This window comes from Falco naumanni, chromosome 10, assembly GCF_017639655.2.
Source record: "Falco naumanni isolate bFalNau1 chromosome 10, bFalNau1.pat, whole genome shotgun sequence".
NCBI lineage: Eukaryota > Metazoa > Chordata > Aves > Falconiformes > Falconidae > Falco > Falco naumanni.
Genome location: NC_054063.1, coordinates 6,793,974 through 6,817,885, shown reverse-complemented (window position 1 = coordinate 6,817,885; position 23,912 = coordinate 6,793,974). Strand labels below are relative to the sequence as shown.

The 23,912-nt window shown below is 38.5% G+C and overlaps 1 protein-coding gene across 4 annotated transcripts in view; it reads left to right on the top strand.

Moving 5' to 3' along the window:
* The window catches only part of INSC (INSC spindle orientation adaptor protein), a 120,173-nt gene extending 98,105 nt beyond the window's left edge, over positions 1–22,068 (top strand). For all 4 annotated transcript variants that reach the window (XM_040609396.1, XM_040609395.1, XM_040609394.1 and 1 more), the window contains 6 exons: positions 76–247; positions 2,936–3,114; positions 15,651–15,717; positions 18,589–18,744; positions 19,405–19,481; positions 21,397–22,068. In XM_040609396.1, coding sequence (XP_040465330.1) covers positions 76–247; positions 2,936–3,114; positions 15,651–15,717; positions 18,589–18,744; positions 19,405–19,481; positions 21,397–21,525 — 780 coding nt within the window. In that variant the 3' untranslated portion in view covers positions 21,526–22,068. The remainder of the gene's footprint in view (positions 1–75; positions 248–2,935; positions 3,115–15,650; positions 15,718–18,588; positions 18,745–19,404; positions 19,482–21,396) is intronic.
* Positions 22,069–23,912: the final 1,844 nt, after the last annotated feature.

Here is a 23,912-nt window from a genome sequence, read left to right as displayed (position 1 = left end):
TAAATGCAAACCCATCTTTGACTGCAAAAGTATTTCCTGGAGTATTTCCAACCTATACCTGTTGTTTTTCCATAGGTTGATGGGATACTGTGCCTGGCTGACATTCTTACTGATAACAGCCATTCTGAAGCTACTCATGCAGAAGCAGCGGCAGTAATTGCACAGATCACGTCTCCACATCTCACGTTCACTCAGCATCTTAGCAGCTTTCTGGAAAATATGGAAGAAATTGTAACAGCACTTGTCAGTAAGTTCTTTATGGGACTTCTCTAGTCTTTCCAGTTAAAGTAACAGGTTGGGGGAGGACTCTCATTAGAAATATTCCCTAAATAATGTTTGCCATTCTTTCCTTAACAGATAAAAAACTCAGTCATTTTTAATTCTGAATCAGAGCATTCTGCAATTACATAATATTTTTTACTCCAGTCCATATTTGAATAGAATTTATGTACATTTGTCAGAATAGTATCTGTGTGAAATTTTCCCATAAGAACCACAGGAAAGACTCAGCACTTGTCCGATGTTTGTAAAAGAGCAGTTTTTAATAGTTGCTAACCTTTATGCCTGTTTTATTTTCTAAACTTGCTAGAACTCAAACTCACCACTGCATCTACATTTGTATGATACTTCAGAGGAAAAGTACAGTATAGTATGATCTATGGGCATTGTTACAAGAAAATAAAAGATCTGTCTTTCCTGCCTAGGCCTCTGATCCAGGGTGAAATGAGGAAAAGGTAACAGCAAGCTTTTCCTTAACCTAGCTCAGTGTGGACATTTCAGAAAAATAAGATTTCTTATTACTTTGTAAAGAGAGGACTATCTTATTTCTGGCACCATGCTCCATCCTTCTCAAATACCAGAAGCTTTCAGTCAATCGTGCTCTTCCTCTCTCTGATCTGGAAATTCAGTTTCCCAAAGCTTCATGTCAGAAAGTACAGTTTGGGTCATTTAGTTTGATTTCTTAGGTATAACAGATCAATACATCTAGATGTTTCTCTACTGAGCCCAATGTTTACAGTTAAACTAGAGTACTTCAATTTCCATGCAGGTTTCTGGGTTTTTTTTGGGTGATTTGTGTTTGTTTGTTTGTTTGTTTTGTGGTTTGGGTTTTTTTTTTTTTTATTTGTTCTGTTAACAAAACAAAAAACAGAAGAGAGTACAGTAGTCCTAGTGCTTGAGGAATATGCAGTGGCTGGAAGTTATTTGAGAAGTATTTAAGCATTTTTTGATATGCCCAAACAGAACTAGTGCTGCAGAAATCAAGGATACAATGTATTCCTGATGACCAGACTGTTTTGCAAGAGATGGTGAAGGTTCTACCCTGAACCTGCCCTGAATCCAGTGGGTGGAATTAACCTGTGCTGAGCTTGGTTCCGCTGTAGCTAGACTGCTAGAGGCATCTGACCTGACTTATTTAAGATGATTTTCAGGTTATTACACTGTACCACAATCAAGGTACAATCTGAACAGCCTATCCAGCAGATATTAGCGGGTGGAATATTTCCTCAGTTGTCACTGTTTAGGTTGGACAGGAATTTTACTAGTATATACTCTGCCCAAGAAATGTGAGCATTAAAAATAGAACATGTATAACTATGGAAAAGCCATTTCAGTAATCATACACCAGTTTCCTTGTAATATTTATAACTCAGTAATTGAATTACTGTAATATGTTTAATTTTTAAATCATTGTGAAATCCAATTACCAGGTGATTCAGATCTTAGTTAAAATACATGTGTGCAAGGAATTAAAAGGTAGCTGTGTCTTCAGCACTTATTGAAGCTGGAAAATATGCAGGATGATCTTTGAGTATAGCGAAATAGATTTAGAGATAGGCAACTTGTATAGATATCTTGTTCTAAAGAATAGGATATATAGCAGAATTATTCTTTTATGGGTCAGTTACTGTTGGCCTTCTGCCTCCTGTATTTAATTTTATTTAGATATCAAGCTTTATGTTGAACAACATTCAGTGCAATATTCCCTGTAGAATGGGATACTAGGTAGACCATTTCATTAATTAGATGAATGTTAGAAACACTTGGTGTCTAGGTTGGTATTTGCCAACTTTCCCTGTTGTTGTGGTTCAAATGAAGGTGCTTAACATTCATATCACTTATAAAGCACCCTAACAATGTGACATATACCCAGGTGGCCAAGAAGGCCAACAGCATCCTGACTTGTATCAAAAACAGTGTGGCCAGCAGGACAAGCAAAGTGATCGTCCCCTTGTACTCAGCAGGGGTGAGGCCACACCTCAAATCCTGTGTTCATTTTTGGGCCTCTCACTTCAAGAGGGACATAGAGGTGCTGGAGCATGTCCAGAGAAGGGTGATGAAGCTGGTGAAGGGTCTGGAGCACAAGTCTTATGAGGAGCAGCTGAGGGAGCTGGGGTTGTTTAATCTGGAGAGGAGGAGACTCAGGGGGATCTTATTGCTCTCTACAACTATCTGAAAGGAGGGGGGGCAGGTCTTTTCTCCCAGAGAGCAAGTAGCAGGACCAGCGGGAATGTCCTCAAGTTGTGCCAGGGGAGGTTTAGATTGGATATTAGGAAAAACTTGTGTGCTGGAAAGGTGGTCAAGCATTGGAACAGGCTGCCCAGAGAGGTGGTTGAGTCACCATCCCTGGAGGTGTTTAAAACATGTGTAGATGTGGTGTTTAGGGACACGGTTTCATGGTGGACTTGGCAGTCCTGGGTTAACAGTTGGACTCAATGATCTTATATCTTTTCCAATCTAAATGATTCTATGATATTCTATAATTGACAAAATTAACATGATTTTGGTTTTTTATCTTCATGATTGTGAACTTAATCTTAGGTTCTAAACTTACTAATGGAAGTTGCAGATGCTTAAATATTGCTTTGAAATGTCTAACCATGTTTTTTTGCAATGAGGGAATGACTTTTATTCAACTTAGTTTCTGCATTCCTAGAACTGTGCCAAGAAGCCTCATCTGGTGAAGTTTTCCTGCTGGCTTCAGCAGCTCTTGCTAATATTACTTTCTTTGATACCATGGCTTGTGAAATATTGCTCCAGTTAAATGCAATGAAGATTCTTCTAGCAGCGTGTTCAGACAAACACATAGTGGATACTCCATATTCCCGAGATCAGGTGAGCAGTTTCTCAGCATCATGCTGCCTGAGCACATTTGTGTAAAAATCAACGTTTCAGCTCTATGTCTGTTTTGACATAGTCAAAACTAAGTTACTTTCATGTCTTCTGTTCTTGTTTTTTTTCAATATATGGCTCGCTCTTTATCTGCTTCTGTTCCTTTTTTATTATGAGCGTTATGAAATACGACAGCTTTTAATGTGTGTGTGTGGGGAAGGCAAAATTCTATATTTCTAAGATACTGGAAATTTTTTCATCATGAAGATGGCCAAACAATGACACAGAGGCACAGAGAAGCTGTGGGATCTCCATCTTTGGAGGTATTCAGAACTTGACTGGACAGAGCTTTGAGGCAAATAAGATATATATGGGCACTGCAACCTAAATATACAATTGTCAGTTCAAAGATGAATTAGCTCCAAAAGCTGAATAAGGATCTGATTCTCAGCCCATTGACGTCGGTGGGCTTTGGATCAAGTCCTAACTGCATGGTAGATGGTTTGCAAGTTTTACTGGCAAATACTGCTGATGTACTTTTGAATTTCCCTTTCTTTTTCACCATTTTTTTAGTAAAGAGACACAGAAAATTAAAGGTCTGTGCTAATGCACGGATGAAGTCAGAGGAAATTCTTTTTTTCCTTTCAGGTACTGTCATGCAATAGGGTACTGCAGAGGCACTGCGTATTTTGCACCTCAGTGATTAATTTTGCCTTGACAGAGTAACAAGTATGAGGCTTGAGGGTTTCAGTAGTTATTACTAGGGGATGGAGGTTGCTAGTCAGCTTGGTTAGCCTACTTCTGCTTATGAGACCTTGTGAATATAACTAAAAGTCCATAATTCAGGCCTCACAAGCCCATCCATCCCCTTCCCACCTCTGAAGTAGCCAAAAGATGATTTATGATAGACTTGGGATCTGCACTGCCACACAAAAATCTGTGTACCCTTCAACAGAAGCCATGCCATGGAAATCAAGGCACAAGTGACCTTAGAAACTGCTTATTGGTGTTCTGGAGAGGTTACTAGGGTTGCTTTAAATTATATGAATAGCACTCAGTAGTTTTAACAGCTCAGAATTGTTTATGAAAAGATGGAGTTAAGCCACGATTACTATATTGCTGTCTGGGCAAAGTCAAGGACATTAGCTGTGGTGTTTGACATAGCTGTATACTATTATTGCATATGAACAGTTCTTCATGTTATTTTTTTTCATTTTTCCTATGCACTCTCATAGTTTTGGTTTCCTTATTTATTTATGCCCTGATCTTAATTCTACTGTCAGCTGTGAGTTTGTAGTTCACACTGTGGGTAGCATAGCAAGCCCCTTCTTTGTATGAGGAAGGCAAAAATTTAAAGAAGCACGTATTACTTAGTTACGTAACAGACTAGTTCCAGGCCTTTTGCAGCTTGCAGGACATCTCATTAGCTAGAGGAACAGAGAACTGAATGGCTTCCTTCCAAGAATTCAGGAGATTTCATCCCCAATAACCACTTACATTCCTTCTTGGAATGATAAACTAGATTAGGAAGGTGTGATGTTTTCTGTAGTTTGCTGTGGTAAGTGTATGAGCTGAGTAAATTTCCTTGTTATTTCTTCAGCAAAGATGATTATAAAATCCTACCTTATGTTCTTCTGTTACTGTGCACCTGATGTTCATGTGGAATCTGAGTACTGCTCATCTTGTCTTTAAGAACTGTCATTGTTGCTTGTCAAGCAGTTTTGGTAATGCAACAGCCTTAAGAGAAGCCTTCCTTTAAATTCCTGAACAAGTATGTGTTTGAGTGGATCGCTTACCTTTCAAAAGTGTAGTTCTTTCTGTGTTATATTGGGGTGAGGGTTTCTGCCTATTATGACAGTTTTATGGAATATTTTGCTTTTTAGTTGCTCTGTGCCTAGTTGTTGCAATGAGGAAAACACTCATCTAGAGAGGAAAGCAACACTACAATACTATATTTTATAAAGGTATTCTAAATTGCCATTTTGGCTTAATTCCTTCTAGCTACATAATGTAGTTACTAACTTTTCCCATTATATATATTATCATGTCCCAGGCAGTAAACATTTGCCTAAAGACATGTACATTAAAGTTGAGTAGGTTTGGAAACTTTTTGATTCAAGGTTATATTTTGGAATATGCAACTACTGTGAAATATGTTTTTATGGACTAATGTCCATTCTGAATAATCAAGTCATCCTGGCCAGTAAAATGAATGAATTAAATTAAGCTATACTAAATGTTGAAACAATTAAACAAAGTAAGAATATGATTCATAGCAAATACAACAAAATATGTCTAACTATCATAAAAAGTTATAAAAGAGCCCCTCAAACTTAAATGTCCTGTTTTTTATACAAAGCTTTAACACAATTATCCTATAGAAAGCTACCCAGTCATTCTAAATACATTACTACTTTAGCATTATGGCTGATTTAAGAAAATTGTAATTTGCTAAAATAGATTGAAGCATGTTCACTGTAAGCCAAAAATGGAAGAATGGTGGCTGAAATGCAAGAAAGGAGCATTGAGTTTTGTTTTCATTTGTGCCATTTTATCTCATCTTGAAGTCACAGTATGCCCTTCTATACAGCCTTTCTAAGGACAGCTAGCACTGATTAGTTATCACCCTCCATGATGGTATAAATAAATAAAGTTCTGCCCAGGAGTTGGTGTCAGATGCATTGTGTTGCCCACAGAAAGTATTTTCCTGCTCAAGCATGTCTAAACGTATTCTGTCTTTTGACTTCTGAAAAGCTTTTGTGTGCAAATAATAAAAAACTTCCTGTCTTCACCATCTGAAAAGCAACCTCCTTTCTTTTTCATTTCCCAGGCAATGTTAGATTAGGTCAGGTAAGATATCTGCAACTGGGTGCTGGATTTAATGATAAACAAGATGATCATTGTCCATTTTATTGAAGCATGTATTGCTTCTGTAACCATCCACATTACATTGAGATTGCTTAGTTTTATAACACGATACTTTGTATAACAGTTGTCAGATAAAGTGATTATTTCCAGATACTTTAGCCTCTAGTTTTGGATCAAGATGGATATTGATGTGCTGTGTTTTTTTTCTTTCTGCCGATACTTATTTTCTGGGTAGCAGATTTTTTACTTCAAAGTGGTATGAAAATATCCTTTCAGAAGGGTTCATGCCTAAGTTCAGCAGTGTGATGTATACAGTCAGATGTCTTAATGGAGTTTAAGCACTATCAGAAAAAGGATTTAGCCAGAACTCTTATCATTCAGGGCCTTCTTGACTTTAACCATCATCTTAGACTCTACATAGAAAAATATGAAATATGCATGCCTGTGCACAGTATGTTTATGTATAATATTTTTTTTCTCTCTGCATTCCCACTTGTCTCTTCAGTGTTGCTAGTATTCTCACCTTACCTGTGAAGTTGTGGAGGTATAGTCTAACAGCTTCTGATCTTCTGTTATTCAGGCAGACAAAGAATTAATGTGCATTGAACACATCAATTTTAAAGTGGTTATTTCTAGGTCTAAAATCAGTGAATTATGCTTCAAAAAAGTTTGAGGTGCAGGAGGGCTTTTAAGTTGGAAGGAGAAAATGGAAATGGTAGCTGCTTCTTTTCTGCTAAATTCCTGTTTTCTTGGTGTTAGGGAGATGCTACAGGCTCTGAAGCTGAGACCTTCTGTCTCATTTAAGATCTGAAATCCTTAATACTATTCTTCTTCTAGGTTCCATACTCTTTTCTCTGCTCTTCCATATTTTTTTTCCATCTTTCCTTTTTTTTTTCTTACCTGGGAGACTCTAGGATCAAAAGGAGAGCAGAGACAGATGTTCCTTTAACATAACGAATGTTTCATTTTTAAATGTTGCCCAACACCCAGTGAAAGACTTAGAAATGCTTTTAATGAGAAGAATATTAACAGGTCTTTTAGACTTCTTTTGAAAATTCCTGCCTGGATAAAAGGGACCTGCAGTACTACTTCTTAATCTGAGTTTCTTGAATACTGGGGAATTTAATATTCCTTGCCAACTGTTGCTGGCAACTCCAACAACTTGTCAGGCCGACTGTGGGATTCCTGACTGCATTTTGTTAAATTGCTGTCCCATATGTATGGAAACCCATATGGACTAACACGAACAGGGAGCCTGAAGCAGTTTGAGCACTGCAGCCCATGTTAGGTGCCTGTCTTCCTTACATCTGACAAGAAGTATTAGACAATATCATGCTGGCCAGGGGGAAAGCAGTTGTGGAGGAGCCCTTATTTATGCTTTTTAAAGCTCTCTTCTTGGAGCGAAAGAAGTATGGAAGGGGGAGCTCCCTCTCCCAGTTGAACCAGAAGAGGAATCCCCTTCCACTGCTGAGCTATCAGCTGGTCTTTCCCAGAGAAGAAATGCATGTGGTACCCTGGGACTTAGTCACATAAGACATGTTACATAATCAGCCAGTGACAGGGTTACGAGCAAAGCTTCGTGGTCTGCCTTCAGTAGGCCTAAGTTTCCTGTCTTAATTCTTGAAAATTATTTTCAAGATCAGCTGTAAGTGATATTTAACAGCCCCAGGTGGTTCAACTGCTTGCTCACACATCCCTTCTGTAGTTCTCACTTTTGTACATTTACCCACTGTTGGTAAAAATGCAACACAAAGCCTTTGCATAAGGAGAACTAGGTCATTAAATGGTATCTGCACAGTTTTCTTGCACAGGTCTCCATTAATATCCAGCTCTGATGTTAGTATAATGATGACTAGACATGTGGTTAGAATTGCCTTCCTTCTCAGTGTTCTGTTTTGAACTGTGGTTGGTAAACTGTACACTAATATTGTGTGATCCTTTCCAGTATTGACTAGATCACACTGAGAAAGCATGCTTTCAACCAATATAGCTAACAAAAGAGATGATATATAATTATTTGAAAAACCTTAAGTAATAAAACAAGAAACAAGACTGCCAGTAACAGATGAAAAAATTAAAATTAGACCAAAAGTCACATGACTATCTGAATTTTAACCATGCTATTATATCATTGATATCCCAATTAGTTTTCTGGTAAGACTGTAATCGCTTCCCTGATGTCCTTTCTTTCTTTTTAACTGGTTATCTCTGTCTTTGTGTATACATTTGAACAATATAAAAATATAAGTAACAGTATTGACTGGCATATTTGATCAATGTTATGGATTGTTAAATCTCAGGGGTCCAACACAGACTCTTCCTCTTAAACACTAATATTTTTTTGATACAAAATGCCTGCTTAGCTACAATTCTGCCTTTCACATTTAGATTTGATGCAGGATAAAACAATGTGATCCAACTTGAAAATCAAGAGGTTCAATTGGAAGAGTAAAATATCAGCTCAGTTGAAGAACTTTGCTATTTTTTGCTAGCTTAGTGTGGTGAGGTTTTCGTTCCTGGGATCAATTCCTAGCATTGCTCCTGCTTTGAATTTGAAGAAGTGGTTTAACTTCTCTGCATTTTTGTTTCATCATCTGTAAAGTTGGGCAGACTTTTCACTTACTTGGTGTAAAGTCTCTTTAGAGGAAACATGCTATGTCAGCACAATTCATCGCAGTTTTTATTTCCTGCCCTTGCGTGCCACGTTCACAGTACAATCAGGCTGGTGCCAGGCTGTTTACTGGAGAAACTATAAACAAGAGACTTTGCTGCAGGTTGTATCAATCATAAAGGTGTAAGTCAGAGACTGGTATGTATGCATTTTGCTGCATTTGTTGTCTTTTTGCCTTCAGTCCTTCAGGAAACGAGATAGCAGATTTTAAACAGCCTCTGAGATTTGCCACTGATCTTTTTTTCCAAACAGTATCCCTGCCTAGGTGAAAGTTGTGATTTCAGTCTTGGTTCTGAGCACGTGAGCTCATAAATAGTGTTCCTAGGGATCACAGTTTCTTGTTTCTTTTTCCTCTGCAACTAGAAAACTATTACCTTCTAGGAAGGCACCAGAAATTACTTGCTGACCACTCTGCTTGACTTAGTGGCAGATGAGCTGGTTCTTTGCAATTTCTGTCTCCTCTTAAATGTAAAAATTGTTTCCCACATACTCAAACCCTGATTCCAATTAGACTAGCTAGGCAAACAAAGCTGTTTCCTACAACTGTGCATTGTCTTAGGCCAAGTTGTGCTCAGCTCTAGGGAGACCAGATGTCTTAGGTGGCTTTAGTTGGTTGAGTCAGTTTCAAAATCAAAGAAGCTTTCTAATACCATAAAGGAAGTCTTGAGGGATGATTATATTTTTTTCCACTGGATTTTCATCTGAAAGGCAGAAAACTGTGGCCTTAGATGTGAGGGAAGAGACAGGTCTAGCTCCATCACCATTTTAGAGTCATATGACATAGTTTACAGGACATGCCCATTCACCATGTAACCTGTGCACGATGCATTTCCTGTGAGCTGCTTCACAACAACAACAAAAAAAAAACAACCCAAAAAAGTGAGAATCTGGTTGTTCTGTGTATTCCCTAGTTAGATTAGTCAGCACTGTGAAGTAAAGTAAATAAAAATGTAGTAAAGACATCCTTCATTCCAAAGGGTAAGATTCCTTTAGTTCTAGTCTCTGTTCCTCTGCCTCAGAATTCCAAGGTTATAGTTCTCTGACGGAATCTCAGAGTAGACCTAGACTTGGCAAGCAGGTCCTGTCTTTAACCACTATTACTATTTTATGGGGATGTTTGCCTCTTCCAATCAGGTGACAGAAAGACCTATTGATCTGCTTATCTAGGTTTATTTATTTCTTTGTTTTCAAGAAGAAAACTGAATTGCCAACCACAAAAGTGGCTATCAGAAGCAATGAGAATTAAGTTTTCTATTTTAAGCAATACAATGTCTCAGAGAAAATTTCTAGAGATTTCTTAGCAAAGCTTTTTTCTCCCAGTAAATAGTATCCTGAAAGATTTTTCTACCTAGACTTGATGTAATGCCTGTTCTTGACCCCCTCTGTATGTACTCTTTTGCTGTCTCCCTGTGGATTGATCTTGAATCATAAAGCTCAGATGTTTTTAATTTACATTCGGAAACAAAGACTCCATCTTGCTTCTGATTAGTTGTCAGATGCCCCTTTGTTTCTGAAGACGGTATCTGGAACTTTGCAGACGGACTCTGATTTATCTTTATGTCATTTATTTGAATGAATTACAAAATACTCTCATAATATATAGAAAAAATAATTTTACTTAGCGATGAATCAGCCTTAAAGGAGTAATTAAGTAAGAGAATTAGCGATTCTATATTGATCTACTTTACCACTCAATTAAATTACTTGCTAATTCTCATTTTGAGTGTGTGTCTTTCTATTTATGTCGGGACTGTCAATAAAAGCTTACTGAACAGTGTGCCTTCATTACCAATAAAGGTATATTATCATCACATCTTCCATCTCTGTAGACACCTACTCCTCCTCCAAGTGAGGTAAGTGACCTTCCGATGTGGAAGATATTGCCACTTTTAACAGGCTAAAATGTGTGCTTTCATTTTCCAAATCCTATTGCATCTTTCTTCCCGAGTAGCTGGTTTCATGATAATGAGAAACACTTGCAGATCAATTTAAATTTTCCACTAAGGCAAAGTTCTCAAAGAAGCCTTCTGTGTTTTGTGTGCTCTTTAGGTTTAAATCTCTTTGTTAACTAAAGCATTTGAGAGGGTGTCACCCTCTACATCAATGACCAGCTGAAGTGCATGGGGCTCCTCCTGGGGATGGATAAGGAGCAGACCAAGAGCTTATGGGTCAGGATCAAAGGCAGGGCAGGAACAGGTGACATTATAGTGGTGTGGGGACTGCTGTAGAATGCCCGACCAGGAAGACTGAGTGGATAAGGCCCTCTATAGACATATAGGAGCAGCCTCACGTTCACAAGCCCTGGTTCTCATGGAGTACTTCAGCCACCCCAATATCTGTTGGAGGGACAACATATTGTTGCAGGGTGTAGGCAATCCAGGAGGTTCCTGGAGTGCGCTGATGATAGCTTCCTTCTCCAAGTGATAGAGGAGCCAACAAGGAGAGGTGTTATACAGGGCCTTGCTCTCACCAGCCAGGAGGGGCTGGTGGGGAATGTGAGGCTCAAGGGCAGCCTTGGCTGCAGCAACCATGAAATGATGGAGTTCAAGACTGTTAGGGTAGTGAGGAGGGTACACAGCAAGCTCACTACCCTGGACTCCAGGAGAGCAAACTTTGACCTCTTCAGGGATCTGCTGGATAGAGCACCATGGGATAAAGCCCTGGAGGGAAGAGGCACCTAGGAAAACCAGTTAATATTCAAGGATCACCTCCTCCAAGCTCAGGAGCAGTGCATCCCAACAAAAAGGAAGTCAGGCAAAAATGCTAGGAGGCCTGCATGGATGAACACAGCTCCTGGACAAACTCAAATACAAAAAGGAAGCCTACAGAGAGTGGAATCAAGTACAGGTAGCCTGCAAGGAATACAGAAAAATTGTGCAAGCAGCCAGGGATCAGGTTAGGAAAGCTGAAGCCCTGATAGAGTTAAATCTGGTCAGGGAAATCAAGGGCAACAAGAAAAGCTTCTATAGAGGTATGCTGGTGATAAAAGGAAGACTAGGGAAAACATAGACCTTCTCTGGAAGGAAACAGGAGACCTGGTTACCCAGGATATGGAGAAGGCTGAGGTATTCAATTACTTTTTTGCCTCGGTCTTCACTGGCAAGTGCTCCAACCATACCACCCAGGTCACAGAAGACAAAGGCAGGGACTGGGAGAATGAAGAACTGCCCACTGTAGAAGGAGATCAGGTTTGAGACCATCTAAGCAACCTGAAGGTGCACAGGTCCATGGGACCTGATGACATGCATCCGTGGGTCTTAGGGGAACTGGTGAATGAAGTGGCTAAGCCACTATCCATCATATTTGAGAAGTTGTGGCAGTCCATTGAAGTTCCTACTGACTGGAAAAGGGTAAATATAAACCTCATTTTTAAAAAGGGAAATAATGAAGACCTGGGGAACTACAGGACAGTCTCACCTTGGTGTCTGGCAAGACCATGGAGCAGATTCTCCTAGTGACTATGCTAAGGCATGTGAAAAATAAGGCGGTGATTAGTGACAGCCAACATGGCTTCACTAAGGGCAAATTGTGCCTGACAAATCTGGTGGCCTTCTGTGATGGGGTTACAGCATTGGTGGATGAGGGAAGAGCAACTGCTGTCATCTACCTGAACTTGTGCAAAGCATTTGACACTGTCTGGCATGTCATCCTTATTTCTAAATTGGAGAGATATGGATCTGACACATGGACAGCTTGGTGGCTGGTTGGTTGCCCTCAAAGTGTTGTGGTCAATGGCTCCATGTCCAAGTGAAGACCAGTGATGAGTGGCATTCAGCAGGGGTTGGTATTGGGACAAGTGCTGTTGACCATCTTTGTTGGTGACATGGACACTGGAATTGAGTGCTTCCTCAGTAAGTTTGCCAATGACACCAAGCTGAGTGGTGCAGCAGACACGCTGGAGGGAAGGGATGCCATCCAGAGGGACATTGACAGGCTGGAGAGGTGGGCCCGTGCAAACCCCATGGAGTTCAATAGGGCCAAGTGCAAGGTCCTGCACGTGGGTCGGGGCAATCCCTGGCACAAACACAGGCTGGGCAGAGGATGGCCTGAGAGCAGCCCTGAGGAGAAGGACTTGGGGCTGTTGGTGGGTGAGAAGCTCGATGTGACCCAGCAATGCGCGCTGGCAGCCCAGAAAGCCAGCCCTATCCTGGGCTGCGTTGAAAGAAGTGCGGCCAGCAGATCGAGGGAGGTGATTGTCCCTCTCTGCTCTGCTCTCATGAGAGCCCACCTGGAGTACTGCATCCAGCCTTGGGCCCCCAGCATAAGAAAGACATGGACGTGTTGGAGTGAGTCCAGAGGAGGGCTGTGAAGGTGACCAGAGGGCTGGAGCACCTCTCATATGAAGACAGGCTGGAGAATTGTTGTTGCTCAGCCTGGAGAAGAGAAGGCTCAGGGGAGACCTTGCAGCAGCCTTCCAGCACCTAAAGCGGCTTCCGAGAAAGCTGGAGAGAGAGTTTTTACAGGGGCGTGCAGCAATAGGGCAAGGGGGAATGGCTTTAAACTGAAAGAGGGCAGACTTAGAGTAGATATAAGAAAGATATTGTTTACTGTGAGCGTGGCGAGACACTGGCCCAGGCTGCTCAGAGCAGCTGTGGGTGCCCCATCCCTGGCAGTGTCCCAGGCCAGGCTGGACAGGGCTGGGGGCAACTTGGTCTAGTGGAAGATGTCCCTGCCTCTGGCAGCAGGGGTTGGAACTGAGATGATCTTTCAGGTCCCTTCCAACTCAAACCGTTCTATGATTTTGTGATTTCAATTCTGAAAGAAGTTTTGGTAACTTTCATCTATTTTCCTGGTGAAAATGAGGCTTAGGCAGTCACTTTTATCTATATCTGTTTGTGTGCTCCATGTCTCACAATAACATCTGAAATGGTTTGCTGATTCAGCGGGACTTCACAGTTGTTTCTGAGAGACTGTCTAGGGCTTTATGAAATCTGGACCCAGATGATAGGAAAAGAGAAGATAAAGACTGCAGTGTAAGCTGATGTATCATTATATCATTAGACAAAATATATATATATATATATATATGTATCTACAGTGGGAGAGATGCCACTGGAAAAGTTTACATTATGGTATTTCACATTACATTGTTTACATCACAGGAAAATGTGACTTTTTTTGGTGAAGAAAAATCTATCCATATGGTGTGAGCTAATCTATAGTTTAACTCTCTTTCAAGTCCTACTAAGATTTTAAAATATAATACAGGTAGAACTTGGTGGTTATTGATGACAAGGGTCTTTTATAAACCCCTCTGGGGAAGCTTACATATAAACCCACTAGGCTAGTTCATAAATACATTGCAAAATATAGGGGGCCACATAATCAACGCGAAGGAAGTATGCATATAACCTCAAATAATTTTTAATGTCAGAAGATACACACAAAATATTTTTATGTATGAAAATACTTATTAGACAAAATAACTTGAGGCAGTGGAATAATTGGCATGTATTCAAATTGTGGTTAATTGAATTCTTCATCTGGCTTAGAGAGCCACATGGGGTGCAGATTCTGCATAGAGGAAGCAATTTTCATTAACAGGATATAATTTAGAATGAGAAAACATATACACTCTGCCTGAAACACAGTTAATAATTAATATGGAATAAATACATAGACATATACTGAGTTACCATATTTCTACCTGTCACTCTATAGAGTTTCAGCAACTCATTTGCATCCTAAGTAAGTGTATTTATTCAGAGAGATGACACTGTAACACTACCTTCCAAAGTGGAAGACCTTTATGTCACAGCATCAAAAATGAGTCATCCTTGTTATTAAAATGGCAAAGTGAGATCAGAATGATGATTTGATCTCATGCCTACTTACATCTAAGAAGTTTGCTTGTTTGTGAACTGACACTGTACCATTAAAAAGCTTATAACCAGTTCTCAAATTGATCGTTATTTTTGAGGATGATGTTTTTCTCAACTATAATAAATTAAAACCTCTTAAGAAAGAATACTTCTTTTATTTTGTATTCTAATGATCTATAACATTTCTTTTTTGGTCTCTTACATATATTGTTATTATTGAGATGTGTTTGCATGCAGAAGGCAAGTTATTTGAAGGATAAAGTAAAAAAGAGTTGTCTTGCAGGATGTATGAGAGAAAGTATATGGTATCAATGAGGGGAATACGTGATTGAAAGCCAACAGCTCCACATGATCAAGTCTCTTGTCAACAGCTCACTGCATCACTTTAAGCAAGCTGAGTTACACCTAATCTTTAAAACAGTTAGTGCTATTTTGGATAAGAAATGCTGTAAATTAGGATGTCAAAATGTGCTTCTATTGGTACAAAACCTGATCTTGGCCTCAGCTCAGGAGAAGTGTAAACAGATTTTTAAATCCAGCTCATTTTTGCACAGTGCTTTCACATGCACACAAATTATGGCTTCAGTAGAACTGAAAAGTGTTCCTTAAATACTTCCTTGAATCAAGGCTCAAAACTCAAAATCTTTTGTGAGGTTTTCTTGACATTTCAGCTGAACCCTGAAGCAGAAAGGTAACAATGACTTACCACTACTGAACGTATGCTGTATACTGGTTCTTAGCTTTCACTGTGAGCTCTGCCAGAGCTAGAATGTGACTACAGGACTGGTTCCTGAAGGTGGGCAGCTCCTGGCTGAATTCTTTATAGGACTCCAGAGTTTTTTTGGTTGGCTCTTTTTTGTAAGTTTTTCTCTTCCTACCAATTTGACCACTGAACAAATCTGCTGTATTATCTCTATGACAGGCTTTTATGTATAAATATAGGAGTGTGAGAAAAAGAATTTTACTTTTCTTCTTGTTTGGATTTCAGTTAGCATCTGTAAGATAAAGACCCCTGAGAAATCACAAAGGTTCAAATAGACTGTTCAACTACAGGAATGCTTTTTAATTTTATTGGGTTTGCCATATTTCTGCCATACTAATTTTATAAACCACAGTGCTATTTAATATAACTGAATTGTAGGGCTATATTTCATATTTCCTTTTCTTTTTAATAACAGGTGGTAACAATATTGGCAAACATGTCTGTCTTGGACCAGTGTGCTTCAGAAATAATTCAAGGAAATGGTATGTATTTTAGCTAAATTGTATTCTGTATTTGTGGAGAATGTGGGTAAATGGGAAAGTAGTGGTTTACAAGGTAAAGGAGAAAGGCTTCATTAATAATACCTCATTTTGCATCCTATCTCTGCTGGATGTTGCATATTGCTACAGGGTGCAAAATGAGTCCTTGGGATGGTTCTATGTAACTGAAATAAATTACCACTGCTTTAGAAAACTTTGCATGTATAACCATACTGCTGATTTTCTCTCTGTATGTGACTTATAGATACAAAGCAAGGTAGTACAAAGTGTTTAAACAACAGTAATTATAGTAATTCCAGTAATTATATTGTATAAGGTAGCAATTCTTATGCATTAAAAGAAATAATCTGATACTGAGCCATGCATACCTGCATTTTGTGTCATTTTTTTCACAGGCATTCAGAAGTGTGATAGATTTTGAAGCATTATGTTTTTATTGCTATACAGAAGTTGACAGTTTTCCCCCTTCTTTAAATGTCATATTTTGAGAAATCCATTACATTGAAAAAACTTTAGGTGTTATAGGCCCACAGAAGTCTGAGAAGTTAGGTTAATAATTCTGTGGATAAGGATAGAGGAAGGCGTAACTGCCTTATTAATACACATACCAGCAAATTCATGGCCAAGAAATATATTAAGACAGCTTTTTTTTTTTTTTTTTAGATATTAAATTACAGTGAAACTTCACATATCATGCTTTTTCTGTCCTATTGTCCTAGGAATATCCTTTCCACACTTTTTAAATTAAGGTTTGGATAGGAACGGTTTCAGTTTAGATCCATTTGAATCTCAGACATGGCTGATTGTAGGTGGGAGAAGGGGTTTAGAAAGCATCTACGTAGAAGCAGGTCTTGAAATAGAATTGGCCAATTCCTATGTAGTTTTGGATGTAGATGTTTTTTACATTTCAGTGGAAAATTTGAGCTCTGTGCGCACAAATATGACTAGCAAGGATCAGGCACAACTAATTCGCTTGGTGTGATCTGTGTGTGCACAGAGGTAGTATGTATTTGATGTCCCTGCTAGAGTGCATAGGTGTTTCAGTTTGAGACTAAATGACAATGTGGAGGTTGAATGGTTCTGAATACTGAAACAGTTTCATCAGATATATGCAACTTTACAAATTACCAGACTTTCCTGTCCCATGCATAAGATAGTGCAGTGAGGGGTTAGTAGTAGCAAGCCAGGTTAGCATGGTGGCTTCTTACTGGATCTCCTTGTTGCATAGGAGGGATGGGACAGTCCTAGAGGGAGGTTGATCAGGTCCACATGGTGGTTTCTGCCATGCTCCTGGTCCAAGCTCCCTGTGCTCCTGGAGGTTGCAGAGGTGGTCCTTGAACTCTCAGTGCAGGCATGTGGGGCTTCCCTACCCAGAGTCTTTTCTAGAAACTCTTGGTAAGACCCTGACATTTCCCAGGACCCTAGGTGTCTATAATTATAGGGTTGGGTAGGGAATACCCTGTCAGTGATTTGTCTGTTTGAGTCGTGCTGCTGTTGTCTGATTTGCTGTTAGCACTCACAATCCAGATATGCCCTGGAAACTTTTGCACTCCTCATCATTAACAGATTGGCTATGTAGTTTGGCTATCTGTTTCACTGCGCACACCAAAACCAGTTTTATTCTTCAGGACAGGTGTTTGTTCATATTTCATGTACTTCTGCTGCAGCAGAAACTTGACTGAAGTTCATGAATTTATACTAGCAGCTATGCCAACTCTAACTCATGCTAGATTACTACAGTAGGTGGAGATTTACATGTGGATTGTCAAGCACAGTGTGATGAAGTAAAGTTTGTGTATACACTCCCTAATGGAAGTTCACATTTGCCTCGAGGCTTTTGAGAAGGGTTGTCACGCACCTTCTGTATAAAGTTTTTATGTGCCTGCCTAATGTAGTAATCAGCTGCTGGTCAGAAGCCAGATTCACAAACTGAGAAGGGTCTTTGAATCCTGGAAAGTTTAGATGCATTTTCTTCTCAACTTTGACTTTTTTTGAATGTCGATTGATTATGACCTAGCAGCATGATTCTGATGCTAATTCTCTTAATTATTTATGCAAACGTTCTAACAGTTAAAATCCTCTGGTGCTACCTGAAATAATCTGAATGCCTAATAGCATATGGAGTCTAATAGCACATAATTGTCCTTACATTTAAAAGAATATAGAAAATAGGAATCAGCACAGTCTCATCTGTTTTTGTGGTGCTACATTAAGAATATCAGCTCCTACAGGCAATAAGTTAATAAAACCATTTTGTCACAGATTACATAGTCTTCTGAAGTGAAGTCAGTTCACACAGTAAACTTTAAAAGGCAGAATTTCCTGATTTCCCTCATGAAAGGATTCCCTATTCTAAAATACCTTTAAAGAGTTTGAAATGGGAACTTTTCAATGCTTGCTTAAAAATACATAGACTGAAAGAAAAAAGTTTTACTTTCCTTTAATTCAAAGCAAAACTTCATGTAAAGGCATGAAATATATCACTACAGGTTTTTAGCTGCTTACCTTCAGGTTAGTTTAGAAGCAAATAAAGAATTGCATTTAGTTTGACAGAAATAAATTTCTGAAATCTAAAATACCAACTTGTAGGGGAGTCAAGAAGTTGGAGGAGAGAAGGGTTAGTGCATGTTCTACTTCCAGAAATTCTGTAGCACCCTAGTGAAGACAAAGGTATGCAAAGATCACATATACCTGAATGCTGATGACCAAATTGCAGTCTGCATTTATGCATTCTTTGTGCCCTATTTGGGCGGTGATTGGTCTGTATTTATGTAGCTGGCTTTTTCCCTTTACTTTTTTGGACTGATTTTTTTGTTCAGAGACAGGATAACAATGGTTCTTACATCCTTTTAGGTGTCCAACTTTTAATGGAAATGCTCTTCGAAAGATCATCTTCAGGAAATTCAGCAGAAGTTGCTGCTTGTGAGCGAGTCCAACAGAAATCTGCAGTTACGCTGGCACGACTCAGCCGAGATCCTGAAGTGGCAGATGCAGCTGTAAAACTCAGCTGTAAGGATTTATCACTAGCTTAATGGCAGATGAAGAAGAGGGAGCGACTGCCAGTCATGGAGAAGCATTTTTTAATTTTTAGCCTCACTTGGTACACTTTATGGAAAAGGTTCCCTATACAGTCTGTCCAGAGAGTAACTGAGGAGATTGTGCTAGATGAACCTCTGGCTCATTTCCCAGAGGAACCTGAGGTGCAGCATCCACTCAACACATAGCTGTTGCAGACGGTGCCAACTGAGAGTGCTGCTTCCTCCATTCCTTTATTTAAACCCTTGTGCGGGATCTGTCAGTGGACAGAAAACCTGGACCCCTGCAGGTTCAGATGTGATGAATCTAACAGGAAGGAATATGTTCTTTTGGCTGGAGTTTTCTAAGGGTGTGTGGGAAGATTGGTAGGGAAGAAATGGAGATTACAATTTCCACTTTGAAACAGCAATAGTGGGTAAAAACAATGCATTTGTTTGTTTATACTTTACAACTATTAATTATGATGCCTCAGAACTGCATAATTCCATAGACAATCCCTTAAGTATTTGCATGTCATCTTTGCATTAGAGATCATATCTACTAAGGAAGATAAATATGAAACATATGAAAACCCACCTAATCTCAAAATTGTTTCTCTAAGTTATTTTTCCTGATCTTGTTTTGTGTACTCAGGTATTCCTCGCCTAATTAAGCTTTGCAGATCACCAACTGAAAGAAATAACAGTGATTCTGTTTTAGTAGCATGTCTGGTAGGTACATTTTAATCTTTCTTTCATGCTTATCCTGAAAAATACAGGAAAAAACAGCCCTTTAGATTTCAAAATGCCTAAGTATTGCAGGAATGTTTTAAATTCATGCCAGGGTCTCCTGCTTTTCCCCTTAAGCGTAATCCTATACAGTGTCAATTATTTATCCTCTGATTGCAGATTTAAGCACATAAGGAAAATTGGCTTCATCTCCACATTACTGAGCACTAAAAAATTTCACTGGAATGCTTCGTAATTTAAGGTTTCAGTAATTCTTAAATTCCATTCTCTGATGCTCTGTTTGTTGAAATGAGCCTTGAATCACAGGAGTAGCAGCCCTTTTTCTGCACACACACACATGTATGGAGACATTTATGTAAAGTGGCCAAAGAGAAGAAAGGTGTTTTCTTGCTTTCACTACAATACATATTTTTCTATTTGAGCCTCCAAGACAATATAGTGTCCAGCCAAGAAGCTGCCAACAGAAGGTTAACACTTTCTCTGCTTAGGAGAAAGTTCCCAGCTGCTGGCCCTGTGCTGCATTGAATGTGAGCTCCAGCCAGCTGTTGGAGTTGAGTAATTTCACCTAGCGTTCTGAGAGCAAAGTGTTCTGAGGACGTGGGTAATCTAGGGTTAGGAGATAGGTTTTGATGAATGAAGACTGAAGAATATTGTTTGACAGTGCTTTTTAATATTAATGTTACTTTAAATGTAAAACTTGGTTACTGCAGCTTTGATTAACAGCTAGCTTTGTACCAGCACATGAGGAGGTTTTGTTCGTTTAAGCAGGACTCATTCAGGGTGAAAAGAGTATGAATGTAAGCATAAGAAATGGTGTGGTTATTCTTCATATGTACCAAGAATGCTTGTTAATCTTGTATGGCTAGAGCAGAGGCCACAGTGATGGCAGCAACCCAGACTGTGATTTTCCCTGTCTCATTGAAGTTGTTGCTGCACATTCCTTGAATTCATGCCTATTGCTAGATATGTTACCTGCCTGCCCATCTCAGCAATTCTGCTTCTCCTGATATTTTGGTAACTGCCTGATGACACTTTCTAGTAAATATGCGGCAAAAATATTGTCGCTGAGACTGAAGCTGCTCCAGGCTCTGATAGGTATCATCACTAAAGTCTGAGGACTTGTAGTGTTTTGTAGTTTTAGCTTGACTGTTTACTTTTTGTACATTTTGAAGCAGGCAGTTAACTCTTGTCTCAGTGCTGCATTGACAGCGCAGAGATAAGCTGATCACAACTATCAGACCTTACTAATAGAAGACAATTTTTGTTGTTGAGGAAAGCCAGCCTGTTTTCCAGTTGCATCTGTCGTGTCAGGTTGCTAGAAGGTATGTAATTGTTGTTTATTTTCCTCCAGTGAGAAAAACAAGTAACAACTCAGAAGGGAAGAGTTTATGAAGATAATAGTAACATCAATGAAATTTTTATTGTGCAGCCTCATAATTGGAACAACTGGCAGTTTTATTTGTTCCCAAATGGTTTGAAATGTATGGTTTCTTTCTACGACGCTAGTATCTAAAAAGATATCTGCTATTGGCATTGCATAAAAAAAAAGCAGATATTTTCTGAATCAGATGGCTTACAGTTCTCATAAATAAGGCAAAAGCTGAGAGGAGAGTTGAGGTACAAAGAGACAGTGTGAGATGTGCAACAGATCAGTTAACACTACACTATCACTCAGGTCTGAGAGTAATGTGCCCAAAATGAACGGTCATTTAATAGCTGCATTTGAGGGTAGATTCTTGAGATAGCTGAAGACAGTAATGAGATATTAGCCAGATAGAAATGTCCATAGACCTGCATGGTTCAGATTTGAGCCTTGGCTATTGTTATAATGGATTCCTGCAATGAAGATTTCATCAAACTTTAACAGTATTACAGTTGTGGTGTTTTCTTTTTCTAGGCAGCCTTACGGAGACTAGCAGTCATGAGTCCTGATGGACTTGAAGATTCAGATTTTCAGCAGCTAGTAAAGCCCAGACTTGTGGATTCCTTTCTGCTATGCACAAATATGGAAGAGAGCTTTGTATAAATGTGAGCCAAAAATCTTTGAAAAATAATCATTATGATAGATATACAATAAGATAATACATATACAATTTTATTTCATTTTAGTCCTATTGTTATTTATGACTTATTTATTTTAAAACCATGAACATGTGGTTTGTAGGAGCAGAGAAACAGAATGAGGGAACTTGTTTCAGTGGTTTGCAAAAGTAATTTTGTATTTTATTTTCCAGCCAAGACATATCAACAGACCTTATCACTGCAATCTAACAAAATGTTACCTTGTGTAATATAGTTGAGTCAAGGTAACAAAGCCAAGAATTTGGTGCTCCGATGTTAAATGCTTCTTATAATGATATTTTTCTACAGTTAGAATATTTTGCAGGTTTTTTTAAGAAATGCTTTAGTCTCATGCATTTGTTGCGCTAGAAGAAAACTAATCTTTAAAGCTGAAATTAACTACTTTGAAATGAAAAGGATGTTACAGTCTGAGTCCAGTACTTAACTGTTGTTATTTTTTAAATAGAATTATGAAAATATAGGACTGTGATTAGCTGAATTTTTTTTTTTTTTAAATTTCAAATACTTGCTTGGAATCATGTTAGAGGACATTCTTATACTCTATAAAGATGTGCTCCATCAGAGGATACACACTTGCAGACAATTCTTTTATTTACATTTACTGAAATTTCACAAAGAAATTGAGAGTATTCTAGAAACATCTTTATGCAATCAAACACACATCATCAATGTGAAGGTATCCACATAAGATTTAAAGTCATTACATACTGATAATTTTCCCTCCTTTCCAAGCCTTACAAGAACTGGAAGTAAGCACATCCAGACACGTTTTTAAGATTCAAGCTACTATTTTTGTGAAAAGTTGTACATGCATAAACTAAATGATCAGAACAGATAAACTAATTGTAACTTGAATTTCCATTTTCCTGTTTTTCTAATTAGTCCTGTCTTTCTAAAACTGTGAAATGGGACTTTTAGGAGCTCTCAGAGTTGACAAAAGGAGATTTTACGCATAAATAACAACATAAAGAGTAAAGAATAGAGTTTATTCTAAAATAGGATTATTTTTTCATGAACATTCCTCTTAAAATTTGCTTTTTCTTTTCATCAACAAACCATATAAATGTAAAATTACTCAACCAGCAATATCTTGAGACTGTTTTCCCCCAGCTTCTCACAAAACACTCTCTAGATAATGAAAGTATATGTATTTTTTTCTTGATGGCTTGCAACAGTTGCTCTGGATCATTTTATGATCAGCAGCTTTAGGGTACTAGGACATCTGCCAAAAAAGTAAGTACATTTCTTCTTTACTGTACTTACTTTGTAGATATGTTAAGCAGCTAAATTCATTAATGTTTATTTAGTATTATGTGGTGTTTAGTTGAAAGGCACCAGGAAATTGCTAAGCTGTGATTGCCTTCTGCATTTTCAGTGTCTGAGAAATCTCTCCTGCTTCAAGCAGTGGTATATGGTAGCTACTTTTTTCTCCACTTGAGTATATAGGTTAAGAAGTCTCTGCCTTAACATTTCTTGTGAACTCCCCATTTAACGATGTGCTCTATCTTGACTGAAGTTTTAAAACATAGAAAACATACAGTGACCTCTGTCATAAGCAACTACTCAAAGATAAGTGTTGAATCAGATGTTTCACAGATGTAATATTCTGCTAAGAGCAGAAATGAATTCTGCTTTGCTTACTTTGAGACAGCTCCTTAGATTTCCAAGATTTCCAAGATTCTTAAGATGTATGGTACTGTACAACTTTGAAAATGTTATACAAGTGATGGACTTTAACACTTCCCTCACTAAGCAGAAATACATGTATGAACTATGGATGCTTTAAATGGTAAAATCAACTTTCTGGTCTAAACAATGATCTCATAAATCTCATAAAAAAAATTAACTCAGTAAGATCCCATTGCTATCATGCTGATAGCATAGTAATCCCTAACAGAATACAACACATCAAATTCTGTTGTGGATGTTCTGTACCGAACCTTGTTCTGTTAGCTGCAATGAACACCAGAGATGAGTTTGTAGGTGGGGTAGGGTTTATCCCCTACTACATGAAGTTAAAACCTCATTCCAAAAAAGTGTCCACACATGTAAAGTGGACTGAAGGAGCTGTTAAGAAAATAACATTATGACCAATAAGGTTTTAAAGCCATTTCTAATAGTTCAATCAAATATTCCGTGAGCAGGCCAGCAGCAATGAATGAGTGTAATTTGCTCTCAGATGCAATAATGTCAATCCACAAAAAATTGATTTTACTACAGATACTTTCGATCTGTAAATATATGGCAATTATTCTAGCCTATATTGTCCATTTACATGTGTTCATATTATGAATGGGGCTTTTTACGTTAAAGGAACAAAATACTTTTAGG